The sequence below is a fragment of the Falco naumanni genome, chromosome 1 (assembly GCF_017639655.2).
Source record: "Falco naumanni isolate bFalNau1 chromosome 1, bFalNau1.pat, whole genome shotgun sequence".
NCBI lineage: Eukaryota > Metazoa > Chordata > Aves > Falconiformes > Falconidae > Falco > Falco naumanni.
In genome coordinates, this window is record NC_054054.1 from 113,120,703 (window position 1) to 113,134,941 (window position 14,239).

Consider the following 14,239-nt stretch of genomic DNA (forward strand, 5'->3'; position numbering starts at 1 on the left):
TCTCACACCAAATCCAAACCATGGAACTGCACCAGCTACTAAGAAAAAATTAACTCTATCACAGCTGAAACCAGGGCAGTTGTATCTTTTGAATGACTGTGAGGACCTTTTTCATCTCAGTCACTTTTTGCATGTACAGAATTCAGAGGATCTTGGTATCTAGGATGACTGCCACATGATGAAAAGACCATGGAGAACATTGTAGTCACACAATATTTTGTTCATGAGTGTGTGAAGTGGTTGTCTGGCCCAGTGCAGAGAGAAATCGACAGGCTGTTATCCAGAGTACTCAAACAAGAGCTTCCAAGATTGAACTGGGGTAGTATACCATATGAAAGGATGCTCTCCAGGGTCACTTGACCCATTGCCAATTAAATGTAACAGAGTAGGCTAGTGAAAAATAAAACAAAGCCTGAAATATTTTCCCCCCACTCTCCCCATTTTCCCCGGCTTGACTTTGTTCCCAACTCTTCTACCTCCTCCCCCTTCCCTGAGCCATGCAGAGGGATGAGGAGCAGGGGTTGCAGTTCAGTTCTTAACACTCTGTCTCTGCTGCTGCTTCTTCCTCATGCTCTTCCCCTGCTCTGGCCTGGGATCCATCCCATGGGATACAGTACTTTATAAACTTTTCCAGTGTGGGTCCTTCCCACACGCTGCAGTTCTTCATGAGCTGCTCCAGCACTGGTCTTTTCCACAGGGTGCAGTCATGCAGGAAAGGACTGCTGCAGTGTGGGTCCCCCATGGGCCACCATTCCTGCCAAGGAGCCTGCTCTGGCATGGGCTTTTCATGGATTGTAGCTTCCTTCAAGGCACTTCACCTTGCTCCAGCATGGGGTCCTCCACGGGCTGCAGATGGATATTTGTTCCACTGTGGACCTGTATGGGCTGAGAGGGACAGGCTGCCTCACTGTGGTCTTCACCATGGGCTGCAGGGGAATCTCTGGAGCGTGGAGCACCTCCTCCCTGTCCTTCTTCACTGACCTTTGTGTTTGCAGAGCTGTTTCTCTCACGCTTTCTCACTTTTCTCACAGCTGTTGCAAAGTACTTTTCACACCTTCTTAAACATGGTGTCAAAGAGGTGCTACCAGTGTCACTGAAAGCTTTGGGTAGCAGTGGGTCTGTCTTAGAGCTGGCTGGAGCAGCCTCTGTTGGACATGGGAGGCAGCTCCTTTTGTCTTTTCACAGAAGCTACCCCTGTAGACCCCCTGATACCAAGACCTTGCTACATAAACCTAATAGAACTACTTAACTTTTCTGTAAAATAGTTTAAATACCAGATTTGTGGCAGAGGCTTGAACTTCAGCTTCTTTTAGAAGGGTTCCATAAACACTTGTCTGTTGGCTGTTATGCAGTGAGTTTGTCTCTTTTGAAGCCTTCCTGGGAAAAAAGAAAGTCCCATTTCTGTGGATAGTTTTGGTTTTAATACATTTGCATTTTCCGAAATGTAAACATTAAAAAACCCCACAAATGCACACACAAAAAAAGTGAAACACGCAAAACCCCAATGAATCCTGAATGTATGTTTGTTTCGAAACTTAGTTTGTGCAACATGCTTAAGGGCAGTCATTGTTACTTCCCCAATTACAACATCCTTAAATTGGTAGAATTGGAGTTATCAATATGCTTCTCATGCCTGAAGCCAAGAAGACGTTTTAAAATCTGCTGCATACCCTGGGCTTGAAACCTAATTTCTGCAATATGAAGATTTAAAAAAAAAAAAAAAAAAAAAAAAAAAAGAGGAAAAAAGAACTAAAAAAGAGGCTGGCATTAGTGGTATTTTTGTAGAATATAAAGTAAACAAGCAAGCAGCAAAAAAAACAATGTAGTTTCTGTAATACAGCTTGCCACAAAGGATGACTACTGATTTAATACACTCTTAATTAAATTTTAAGAGCCATTACCCAGTTTTGCCAGCAATATGCTACTACTTTACTCTGCAAATCCAGCTAATTGAATTTAAATGCTTCAAATGAGGATGAATTCACAAGTAGGCAGTTGACAAAATGCAGTTTAGTTTTTGGTTATTTAAAACATAGCTGACTGTAAAATGCCTGTGAAATTTACTTTACCTGTGCTTCATATGCCACACATACAGACTGATGGATTGCTTTACTGATAACCAGCAAAATAGATGGACTTGATCAGCTTTCACAACTGGAAGTGTTCATATCAGGTGAGTGAAAGGCCTTTCTTGGACCCATTGCACAAGAGCAGGTTACTCAGCTCTTTTCATCTTTTAATGCATTGATTGTCTATCTGGAAAATAGTGCTGGTAGTAATACTGCTCTCTTTCTGGGACTCATTTGAATCGTTGATTTAGATTAAACTTTTATTCTTCACATCCAGCTCATTACAAGATAGTGTTCTGGAGCTGGGAAGTGCTACTATTGGGCAAGTTGTGTTAGGTCTGTGTATGGAAAGCTGCAATTCCTGCCCTTTCTGAGCCACCTAGGATTGAGCTGTGCAGTAGTTCCTACTGATTTTTTTAAAATGATAAATTCTGTGCTGCTTACCTTAAAACTTAGGAAGAATCATTCTCCAAAGGCTGTGGCTTACAAATCATACACTATAGAATTCTGTTGAATTCATGGCATCCGCTGTGACTCCCCACCACTCCAACTATTCTTTGTGACTCCCCTTTAAAAAAAATATGTCCTGAGATCTGAAGTACAGTAAATACATCACTGAGAAATTGCTTTTTTTATTCTCTGGTATTGTATCTTCTAGATCTCATCTTTTTCCATCTAGCGTAAGGGGAAAAAAGGCTGTTCTGTATGTGAAGCAGCACATTTCTAACAGTTGACAGGGACAGTTTCCTGTTGATTACCTGAATTGCTATCTCTGTTCTTCTGTCATAATGTCCACAAGGCACTGAACAGAACTGGAAGACTAAAATAATATTTTTGTTTAAGTTTAATATACATCTGTGAAGTAAGCTAGTTCGTAAAACCATAGAAATCTCAAGTTGGACGGTACCCATAAGGATCATCAATCCAACTCCCTGCTCATGGCAGGACTACCTAAAACCAAATCATATCACTGCATGGCAGGGGGGGTGGAACTAGGTGTTGTTTAAGGTCCCTTCCAACCCAAACCATTCTAGGATTCTGTGACACAGAGCACCGTCCAGTTATACTATTGTATTTCACACTAACTTCGAACAAGCGTTACTATGGCATATTTATGCTTCCAGAAAATGTGCAGCAGTCATTTCGCAATTGCAGTGCCTTTTGATGCAAGTGACTTTTGATCCTTTGCAAAGACTATTGTAAAGAGTTACCCTGCTGAAGAAGCTGGACTTGAAGCAGTAAAATGGAGAGCAGAAACTGTCCCAGTGGCTTTAGCAGAGACTTCCTGCATGGAAGGGGGTGGTCAGTCACTGGCTACTTCCTCAATAGTACATTTGGCACCCTTGGGTTTGGTGCTGCCATTGTACTTCTAAAGCCCTAGGATTCATGATAGCTTTTGTTGCACTACATGGAACTCATCTTTCTGTTCTCTTGTGTGCACAAGGATGCTATAAAGGCTTAACTCGACAGTGATTCTTCTTCTCCTCTTTTGAGGAAGTTTGTTTTGGTTTGGTTTTGAGTGGACTGTTTGCAAGGGCTAGCTTTTATAAGGGCACTGAGCTCCCATAGATCATACTGGGCATTCAGGAGGATTAAACACTTACGAAAATGCCTTTACCCTGATCCCAAACCTCTTGAATCTCTGGTTAGACTGGTGCTACAAAAATTTACCCTAATCTCACCCCATAGTGGAAGGTAGAGATGGGGAAGTGAATGAGAAAGTACTTACTATTTTGCTACTTAATAGGGTATAAGCTATTCTTAATTTGGCTGTGGAACAGTATTGCTTAATTTTTCCATCAAATTAAGACTGTAACAAGTCTTGTACTATGGAGAAACATTAACATGAGAGATAAGTAATGCATCAACTTCAGGAGGTTGGTCTTCATCAAATTTTCAACTGGGTTGTTGCTAAGTAGGTACAAATCCTAAGTGTAAGAGGAGAGTTTAACTACACCACTCTCCAGTTTGTGTTTTTTACAGAAGGAGAAAGACTTTGTAGTCTGAAAGCCATCTGTTGGTTTTTGGAAAATAAAATTCATCATAGTTTAAGTCAATAATAAAGCTCGTGCGACGTTTAAATCTGTACATGCAGTGCTTGGTTAGGAGTAAAGCAGACCCTGCAGCGCAGTGCCTAAATACACCTTTGGCGAAGAAATCAGCAAGGTGCCAGCAATCAGCCCTGAGTTAACTGCAAGGTATGGCAGGAAGGCAGCTGTTAATAAGGTTTTTAAGGTCAGTTTTTTCAGGCAAAATTGGGTGTATTTTTTTCTCTCATGTTTTCTTTCCTTGTATAATGTCTATATTTGTGTAATTTCCTTGTATAATGATGTGAAAGATATATATTTCCTTATCACTTGATTCTTTTCTCTGTATAAAGCCTGTAGAGATGGAATCAACTAATATCTTTTCAGCCAAACTGTATGTGGATCTTAATTGTTTTGTTGAATTTTGCATTTCTAATGTTTAAAAAAGAGTTAGATTTGATGATTATGTCAAGAGATTAAAGAGAAAATTTGCAGATATGCCATTTTGGTTGTGAATTAGCATTTTTCACTTAAATGGGAGTGGTTAATTTTTTGCGTTGAATGGTTTAGGCTTTTTGTTAAGATACTTGTCAGTTGTGATGTGGATTCTAACCCATAGTATCTGAAGTTTCAAGCTACGTTAAGTTGGATCCATTAAACTCCTACAGGAAGCTAGTGCCTTTGTGCAAGACTGGGTGCACACTAAGGCGATCTTAGTGAGCTATTCATCTGGTCTTATCTTTCGTTGGCTTACTGATTCAGCCTTCTTTGCTACCTCTGCCATGCATCTCAAAAGTGCTCCAACATCTATGCAATGGTCAAAACACTCAGTTTAATAGAAGAGTCTCTACACCCTCATGACTCTGCTTTCAGTACAGTGATTTCTACCTTGTAGTAGTGTTTTTCTCTTGCTCCTCCGAAGGCTGCCTTGCTTAGTTTTGTCCACAGTGAATGTTCTGTGTAAACAAACTGCTCTCTTCCTTTCCCCGCATAGCATGTGATCACCCCCCCTTGTCATGTCCTCCTAGAGTCACATAATTAATTAAAGGGTGTTTATACATAGATGACTGTAATGTTTATGTTGCTATTAAATTTTTGCAATGGCATCTGCCACTGCCTAATAATATGAAGAATGGCAAACAGAAAATTTGGCTTACGGGAGTGAACAGTGGAAGGGAAGGATGGAAACTAGAGTAGTCAATAGCATTCCAAGACACATCAGATGGCTCCTATAAAGAGTAGATTTGCTTCTAGCAGCAGGTTTTAGAGAGAAGCAATGAACTGGATTTCTGCAAATCATCAACAGTAGTAGATTTTACTAGGGCTGGTTACCAGTGTTCTGCAAATGCCATCATTTAATTTTGTCAATTCTGTATGTTCTAGAGTACAGCTCAGCAAATGCATGCAAAATAGATGAAGCTTAAGCTAGCCGCTAAGGTATTTATTTTAGCTGAGAGCTGAGTCCTGCTGCAGAGAGTATTGCCTTCCTTGCTGTCCCTCCACAGATTCTCTTTTCGACCTGTATTAAGATCTGGTCCACATGCTGAAAGCAGCATGTGTTCTTGCATTAGTTTCATTGGTCTTAGAGTTTCCCTGGCTGCCATTCCCATCCAGAGGGTCATACCATCTGTAGGTATATTACCTCCTTTCCTCTCCCTCTACTTTCCCAAGTGTGACATGGCATTTTAAAAAAAAATAATTAAGAAAACAGATATTTCTATTTAGAAATTGAATTTCACAATATTCTTGCTGGGGCAAAAGCCACGTTCTAAAATGGAGCCCTGAGCATTGTTTGTTCCAGTGGTATGGTTATATTGTTAAATGAATTCAGATGATTAGAACAGAGAAAGTCATACATGCTATAAAGCCTACCGGCCACTCCAGTAGCAAGTGTTGCGAGGCTGGATGTGTGGGGAAGGCGGCAAAGGATTCCCCCTAATATCTCACTGGTGTTGAGGCACAGAACTGTGTTCTGCTGTGCTGTCATCTGATGATGATCCCATTAGAAATGTAATCCCAGGGGAGAGAAAAACAGGTAAGAATTGTACAGAATGCCCTCTAGCATCTCAGGAGCACAGATCTGCAAATGTATGTGTATGTGTAATGACTGTACCAGAGCATGACACTAAAGGTAACATTGTGAATCTTGTTTGTACCTGCAGCTACTTGCTCTGGTGAATAGGTATGCTTATCTCTACTGGTGTTACCAATCCTTTCTGGAAAGGTAAAGGTGGATTCTATTCTGGTTTCAACATTGCCCTGCTTTTTTTTTTTTTTTTTTTTTTCTTTTTAGCTTTGCAATAGCTGGTAGCATGCAACTAGAGCAATACTAGATCATCTTTTAATTCCAGGCCAGAAAAGTGGCAATTTTTTTCAGATTCTGTGGAGATTACTGTGCTATGAAAATATCTGGACCACTCTGATGAGCATAGTTAATGCCTGATGAGCATAGTTAATGCTCCTTTAGAGTATACAGTTCCTACCGTTAATTTCACTAGCATGATTTCTTTTGATCAATTTCTTTGAATTTAGTGAGGCTCCTCATAAACTAAGCTGCCTTCATGAATTTGTCTCTAAATGTAGGAGTAATATCTCAGCCCTTTAGTAGTCTAGTTTCCAAGGACTATAGTTACACAGATGAAATGCCCGCAAGTGGTTAATCAGGCAAGACATTTTCCCATCAAGTTTTTCCCATCGTATCAGAGTAAACGTCTTCAGAAAGATAATTTTAAATATGCCAGGTCTGCATTTGAGTATAGGTTCGTATTCCTTGAACCTCCTGGGGGATGACTATGTGAAGAGGAACATAGTATGATTTAGGGGGCCTTTAGACTTGCACTGTAGTCTGTGCTGTGGCATGTATCCTGAAGCTGGAGAACATTTCACTCATGAGGAGGAGGAAATGAGAACAGAACCTGCCTAAGAATCTGTGGCTGAAAGACATCATCAGCACTGTTTTCATGACACATCCAAACATAGCACCCTACAAGCTACGATCAAGAAATTTAACTCTATCCCTGCCAAAACCACTGCAATTTAAAACACCTTGAGAAATATCTGTGTCCCCTCTATCTCATTTCCTTGCTGCACTTGCTCTTTAACAGTGAGTGCTGTGTCTGCAAAGTGATTGTCATTCACCATATCCTGCAAAGCAATGGCATGGATATGATGGGAGATTTTTACAGAACAAGAAGTAGAAAATGTGCTAGAAAAAATGGGGCAGAGCTAGAATTTATTGACTCATATATATATATATAGCATTTCCTTTCTGGTGTTTTGGTTTTGCCTTTGTGATTTTGTTTAATTTTTCCCCCTGACATCTTCTTACTTCTCACTTTTAAACAGTCGAAAACACCATAACACATACCAAAAGATCTAAATCTGGATGTTAAAAACTTATATTCAAAGTTGACATTTGTTAGTAAAGCTTTTAAAAAAAAGTAATTGTCTGGTTTTGAAACCTAGCAAAGGAAAATTAATTGCAATTCTATAGTGAAAGTAGTTTCACTTTCCATCAAAAGCTGTTCTTTTGAGATGGAGAATTTCCATATGCACAGCCATTTAAAGCTATCATGAGAAGGAGTTTTCTTAATGAAACTAATTGTTTTTCCAGTCATGTTGTAATTAATAGAATTGCATATACAAGCACTTCAGAAGGCTGGTCTGTGCTCCTGACATGGAGGCCTCCTTTTTGCTTTTAGCTCTCACATTCCTGAGAGCTTCATGTGTTCTTCCTAAGGCAATCACTGGTGGCTGCTTTGCCTCAACAATTACTCTTCCTGTGAGCTATTGCAGATAATACTTCTTCCCAAATAAGCTGAAAGCAGGTAATAGTTGTGACCCAAGCACTTTGGCAGAACAACAGTCTGTGAATTGCCCTGGTGAGGAACTGAAAATGAAAGAGGTTTGTATGTGAAGTTTGGAAAGTGGTTAATTCAGATCATTTTCATTCCTCAAAAGTCAGGTACAGAGGTGCTCTCTTTGCTTGCAGTTTCAGCGCGAAGAATGGAGAAAAGCGGATTTCTATGCTGTATATTGAAGAGTCCATCATCTTCTCTTTTCTTTTTACTCCCTTTAAAAGCCAAGTTGTCAATTGTGATGCCGGGGCATCTTGTTCTGTACTGCTGCATATATCAGAGGAGTTACTTATTACTATTATTCATTACATATTAACCCTAGCAGGGTTTAGTGTAGCAGCATTTTTAATTCATGAGATGAGGAAACAGTGCATGCAAATGCTGTAGTCTTAGAGCACTGGGCAGAAGCTTTCACTGAACACAAGAAAATCAGTGGGCAGGTGGTTGCAACATATGCACTGTTTTATTCACAATATCATGGAGTGCCACCAGCTTCCGTGGTCCTTGTCATTTGATCAGTCTGGTTTTTGTTTCCAAATACATGGAAGATGATGTTGCCTCTGTTTATTTAGACTGTGTCTCAGCGGAAGAGTGTTGTCTCTGTTGCTTGAATATACTGAAACGGCAGGTAGGGTCCAGGAAAAAGTAAATCTTGCCTAGGCCTCTGAAGAAGGAATCTAGAGAAGGGTTTGAGAGACCTGTGTTCCTGTCCCAGCTCTGTTGGTAGCTGTGAGGCCTTCATCTATATGCACAAACTAAATGAAAGGCCCTTCTGTTCCTGTATCCTTGAGTCTCTGTATTTTAGGTTTTTGTATTTAGATCTGAGAAAACTGCTTTATACTTGCAACTTTCCTTGGACAGGTGGACTGTGGGAGGGAACAGAAGGACAGAGACATTCTTAAAAGCACTGCTAATTAAACATTTGGCATAAGAATCTATTTTGTGTTTCTAGATAAGTTACACTAGTTCTTAGTTATTCAGAGTTTCCGTGGCTAATGCTACAGGTAACCAAATAGATTCCTAGTTACAGTTTCATTGCTTACGATCCCTTTCTTGAAATGAAGAGTAAAATCTGGCTTATAGACTAACCATTTTGATGAATAGATTAGAGCAGCTTTCAATTGTGTCATATGCTGAACTATTCCCATGGAAGCCGATGGGAGTTCTAGAAATCAGCATGTGGTCAATTGCAAAATACTTACTGCAATACAGCAGAAAAAGAGCCTGATGTTCATGTAAAGCAGTCCTGTTTCATATTGGTTTTTTCCTTCTGCAGGTGAAGAGCCTGCATTTTGCTCATCTGGCTTTCTACAGGAAAAGCAGTGTGAGTTGAAGTTCTAATTTGTCTTTGTGCTGAGGTGGTTCAACAACTGGAGATAATAGAATAGAAATGTTAAACAGCACAGGTCTGGTGTTATGTTGAGAAGGGAGATGGGTGTGGAGGGACCAGGATTCTTTTGAGTTTTGTTGTAAATGTATTTGGTTTTAATGCGGACTATGAAAATGTACCAGGAAAGTGCTTGTAACATTATTTAACATGTTAGGTAGTGCCTGACAGCATTGGCTAGAGTGGCAAAAGTGAAGCATTGGAGGCTGAAGCTGCTGGTATACATGATAGCTCATGCAGGGCAGCACAGCATGGCTTGATTTGGAGTGTAGAAGCCTTCAGTGCTTTGAGTCCTTTATTTCTTCCATCTGTGCTTAAAGAGGTGTAAGAGATGTTGCTGTTAAAGTTTCTGAGTGGCGTAGGAATGAAAAGTAGTGCCATGCCTGGCATTGCTAGGGTTTCTTTGCTGCTGGTGCTCCACTTTGAGGAGCGTATTCATATGTCACTGTTGCTGATCTTTCTGTGCTTTTGTATTGCCTGCTGAAGAGAGTAAATTGGCTTACAGAAATGTGGTGTTAATGAGGGTGTTTTGTTTCCTCACAGCGCTCTCTGGGAACAACTGTCAGTTGCCCTCACTGAGTTCACAGTGAAACATCTGTTTGCTGTTCCTGCAGCTATGTTCACAAGCACGTGCTGTTCCTTTGTGCCAGCCCCTTCCCGTTTGGAAGTCATGTTTTGCCCGGCTCATCTGGCCTGTTCTGAGAACTGGAGCTGAGGAGCACTTGGAGTCTAGATCCTCAGCTAAACCCTGTGTGTTTCTTCTACTCCAGTGCTCCATAGCAGTCATGTACAAGATCTAGTAGCATGTGTGTGCGTAAGACTCATTCAACGAAGAAAGAGTGTGGAAGTTAACACAGGCACTATCTCATGGTGTGGCTTCCAAAACAGGATTGGGCTCAGTGGTGCATGCCATTATTTTCTTCTAAACAATGCAGTCTGCAAAACTGCATCTGCAGTGTATTACAATATTCTTTATCATTTGTTAATAGAAAGCGTATGTTACAGCCTTCATGTGGACATATTTCTCATGACGGATTTGTCATTATAAACAGCTAGTAATAGCACAGCAGATGGCAAGAAACAGCATAATTTCTTGTGGGAGGGTGATAATGGAAAGGACAGTTTTCTTTGGGGACTATCACCACCTTATGCTTTGTACCTAAAACAAGTTATCTTGTTTTCACTCTGAATTCCTCCCTAATTAACATGGCAAAATATTAGGGATGTCTGAAATGGTCTTGGAGGGGGGGACCAGGGGGAAGAGGACCTGGCTTGATTCTTAGTACAGGTTTGAACAGCATCTCATGTTCTCAAAAGTTTGGGAAAGATTATGAGAATTCTTTTCTCCTAGATTCAGGGTAATTATTTACTTACTTTTTTTGTCACGGATTGAACTGATACTTTTCATGGCTGATTTTGGGGTGTTGAATCACTGTCTGAGCTTTTCTTTTCACCTGACTCTCCTCTTATGCTGGTGGCTGATCTTGAGATCAGATATATTCCACATGAAGAGATTCTTTGTGCAACGAGTTACTTCAGGTAAGGCTATAGACACACAGCTTGCTTGACATCTCTGTGAGTCACTGATGAACATGTGCAATATATATATATACACACACACCAGTTCCACTGGGAACTGTAGTCCAAAACAATCCCTGCCACAGATGCTGAGTCCTGGGTATCAGTGGTAGTAGTGTGTGTTTCTGTCTCCACAAAAACTGGGTAAATCTCCTCTGTAGCTATGAAATCAGTGGCTCAGATGGTAGCCACTGTTCCTGGATATTGACTGCCAGACTGAAAATCAGTGTAATTTCTGTAATATGACTGCATTTAATTTAGGACTGTGAGCTGTCTTACATATAGTTCAGTATGTGATTAACAATAGGTAAATGTCAGTTTCTGGTTTTACTCGCCACCTTCACATTAGTTTGTTCTGGTACTGCATATTGCTAAGAGCCGTTTAACTGCTTAAGGTAGTTCTCAATGAGCTGGTATGTGGTTCAGTGGCTGTCCTAGAGAAAAAATGCGTAATAGTTCCTGCTGTTTTTTTTAATGCAGCCTTATGTTTTAAATGGTATCAGTTGATGGTCTCCCAAAAGATGGAACTTTCAAATTTCATACTGTTGACGTAGTTTAATAATGAGGTCACTGTTCCCATGTGATAGTTGAACACCTAGTATGATCTCAGCTACATCAGGTTATTTACAGTACTTACATTTGGCCACCTATTTTAATTAAGGTTACCAGGTATTCCAGGTTGGCCAAATGAGCCCTGGATTTTCTGTTTCATGAGTCTCTCCCAATGTGAGTTTATACTATTTTCTTCCTTTGAATCTGACTGCCATCACATGCTTATGTATTTTTTTCTTTCTGTCCTCAGTGGAGTTTTATGTGCAAGATAGTTTTGTGATTTTGTTTCTTTTCTTTGCTTTTTGTTTCTTTTGGGTTTTACTTTTATTGTTTTTGTTGCCATGCTACTGTGCATTCACCTCTGTTCTCTGACAGGCAGAGCATTTTGCAGGGAGAGCAGGCAGTGTGGAGTTTTGTGATAGGTGAGTTTATTCCACAGTCTCAGACTAGCTGTTGAAAAGATGCTCCCATCTGCAGAAGGCAAGATTATTTACCCTGTTAGAGGGAAGTCACTGCACCTTAGAAGCAGAATAGCCAATTGTGATGTTCATGTTCTGCCTTGCTCCCTGGGCTGAGGAAGCATCTGGGAAAAAAGACACTAGGAATTTGCATTGTCTTGTGACCTACAGAAAACCAATGCAGTGATTCTAGGCCAAGTTCACCCAGTAGCATGAAGAATTCACTCTGCTCAGTAACAAGAGCCAGAGCTGTGTAGGGTGGCTTAGCAGCTGTGTCTGGGTTGAGGTTTTCAAGTGTTTTACTCCCAGGAAAGCATTAAAACAATAGCTGGGTCTTTGAAAGCTTTCAGTGCGTTTGGAGGTCTGGTTGCTTTTGTAAACTGGGACCCAAGGACAGCAGTTGGAACTGGCCACTGCTAGCAGCTGTCCACTACTGGTCAGTTAGTTAGAGCGCCTGCAGAGAGGCTGACCTTGAGGAGTGAGATTTCAACATCTTCTCCTGTTCCTGTGTCTCCTCACCTTGTGCCAGATTTGAGAAGCCTAGCAGACTCTGTAGCTGGTGAGTTTGCAGGTCAATTAGAAAACAAGACAAAACAAATGAACAGAAAGTTTTTAATCTTATCCCACCCTGACCTTTCCTGACTGCATCACTAGATGTTAGTGTGTAAGGTATTACAGCCTACTGGTTTCTGACTCTGTATGGGATTTGAATACCTTTTTTGTTACTGTAATCTACGTAATGAGACAATTAACATAAATTGGTATAATGATAGTATGAATCAAGACAGCTGGAAAAATCTGTGAAATGTTGATAATGTCATCAGAGAGGTTCAGTCCAGCAAAACTGTGTTGTTATTTTACCTCGTTAAAGCCCTTCTAGTAAACAGTAAAACACTATTTCTCTGTAATGAGCTTCTTTTCAGTGCCTAATTAAATTTCTATAATTTTCTGTAGTAGGTCATGCTGTCCATTTCTGTCTTCTACAGAGCTTTAGCTGATGAATATCCTTACCTTTTATATTGTCATCATGACAGAGAAGGTCCCCAGTTAAATATATAAGTATCTAGTATTTAACCTAAACAATAAAGCTGAACCTGTGTAGACCCGAAATCTGATTATCCTCCGAAGTATATGCTCCGCAGATCTCTTGAAATGCCACAGGGTCACATGCATGACACATGGCACCTTGCCTCCCCCACTGTAGGACTGTTTCGAATTCAGGCAAGTTTGTTTCTTTGGGCAGCACACTGCAGAAGATCTACCTGTTGAAGTTCCTGACTTGTGCTGCAAATCATAAAAAAAACCCACCTGGTTCCCCTTTACTGGTTTGTTTTTTGTTTGTTTGTTTGTTTGTTTTTGGGGGGGGGGGCGGTGGGGGTGTGTGTGGGGTTTAAGACCTCATTCTTTTTGTGTTAAAACTGTACTGCTAGATACAGGTTTTCAAAACAAGACAGTATACATTCTAACATTACTGCAGCCTGAAATTTTGGCAGCATAGCAGTGTTCTGAAGACAGTTGAACTGTGCACATTGGTACGTCTGAAAGAAAAGAATACTCTGTACACTTCCATAGACTGATCTGTGCATCATCATTTCCGCGATCTCTAATATTGTAAGTTGATATCATGCTTTTTTTTTTTTTTTTCTCAGCTAAAGTGAGCAAGCTGTTTTGAAAGAAGCTCAAGGTTATGGTAGAAGGCTACTTCCATAATAGAATAGAAATTATGGTTAAAGCAATGCCTGGAATCCTAGAGTCCAGTTATCTATGACATTTTTGTGTGTGTGAAGCAAGGAACTATCCTGCAACCTGGCATTCAGCACGTTAGGGAAAAAGCAAACCACCCTCTGGGCTTTCTGAAAGAGTATCTTTAGAACAAGATTTTCAAAAGAACAGGGCACAAGTAATTGGAGGAAGTAATTTGTATTACACTGTATAGGTAACTGAAGAGCTTTGTGAGCATGTGATGAGGAGTCCTGGGTTTCCTGTTTCAGTATTTTCTTGAAGATAAACATTGTGGTTCACTATAAGCTGGTACCTTATGGCCCTGTATGATCCTTTTTTGTTGCACAAAACTAGAGTTTCTGTGGTACCAGTTCTGTTGTGAGTCTAGGTGTAAAAACCTGAAACTTTTTCATATGATGACCTTCAGAAAAAGGTGAGTCTTCTGGACAAGCTTTTGGAAGCAACACTTTAAATAGAAGCATCTTTAAATTGCAGAGACTTCCAGAAAGCAGTTGAATTTGGTGGCTGTTAAGGGTTTATGGGTGTGTGTTGAACCAGTTGGGTTTGTTTTCTGACATTTTGGTTATTG

General features: G+C 40.3%; 1 protein-coding gene across 2 annotated transcripts in view; it reads left to right on the top strand.

Annotated features, from left to right (window-relative positions):
* Positions 1 to 14,239, top strand: part of PITPNM3 (PITPNM family member 3) — a 121,452-nt gene that overhangs the window by 56,809 nt on the left and 50,404 nt on the right. Inside the window, exon 3 of one of the 2 annotated variants that reach the window (XM_040578968.1) lies at positions 9,230 to 9,277. The exons of the other annotated variant lie outside the window; for it this stretch is intronic. Coding sequence (XP_040434902.1) covers positions 9,230 to 9,277 — 48 coding nt within the window. The remainder of the gene's footprint in view (positions 1 to 9,229; positions 9,278 to 14,239) is intronic. 2 annotated transcript variants of the gene reach the window in all.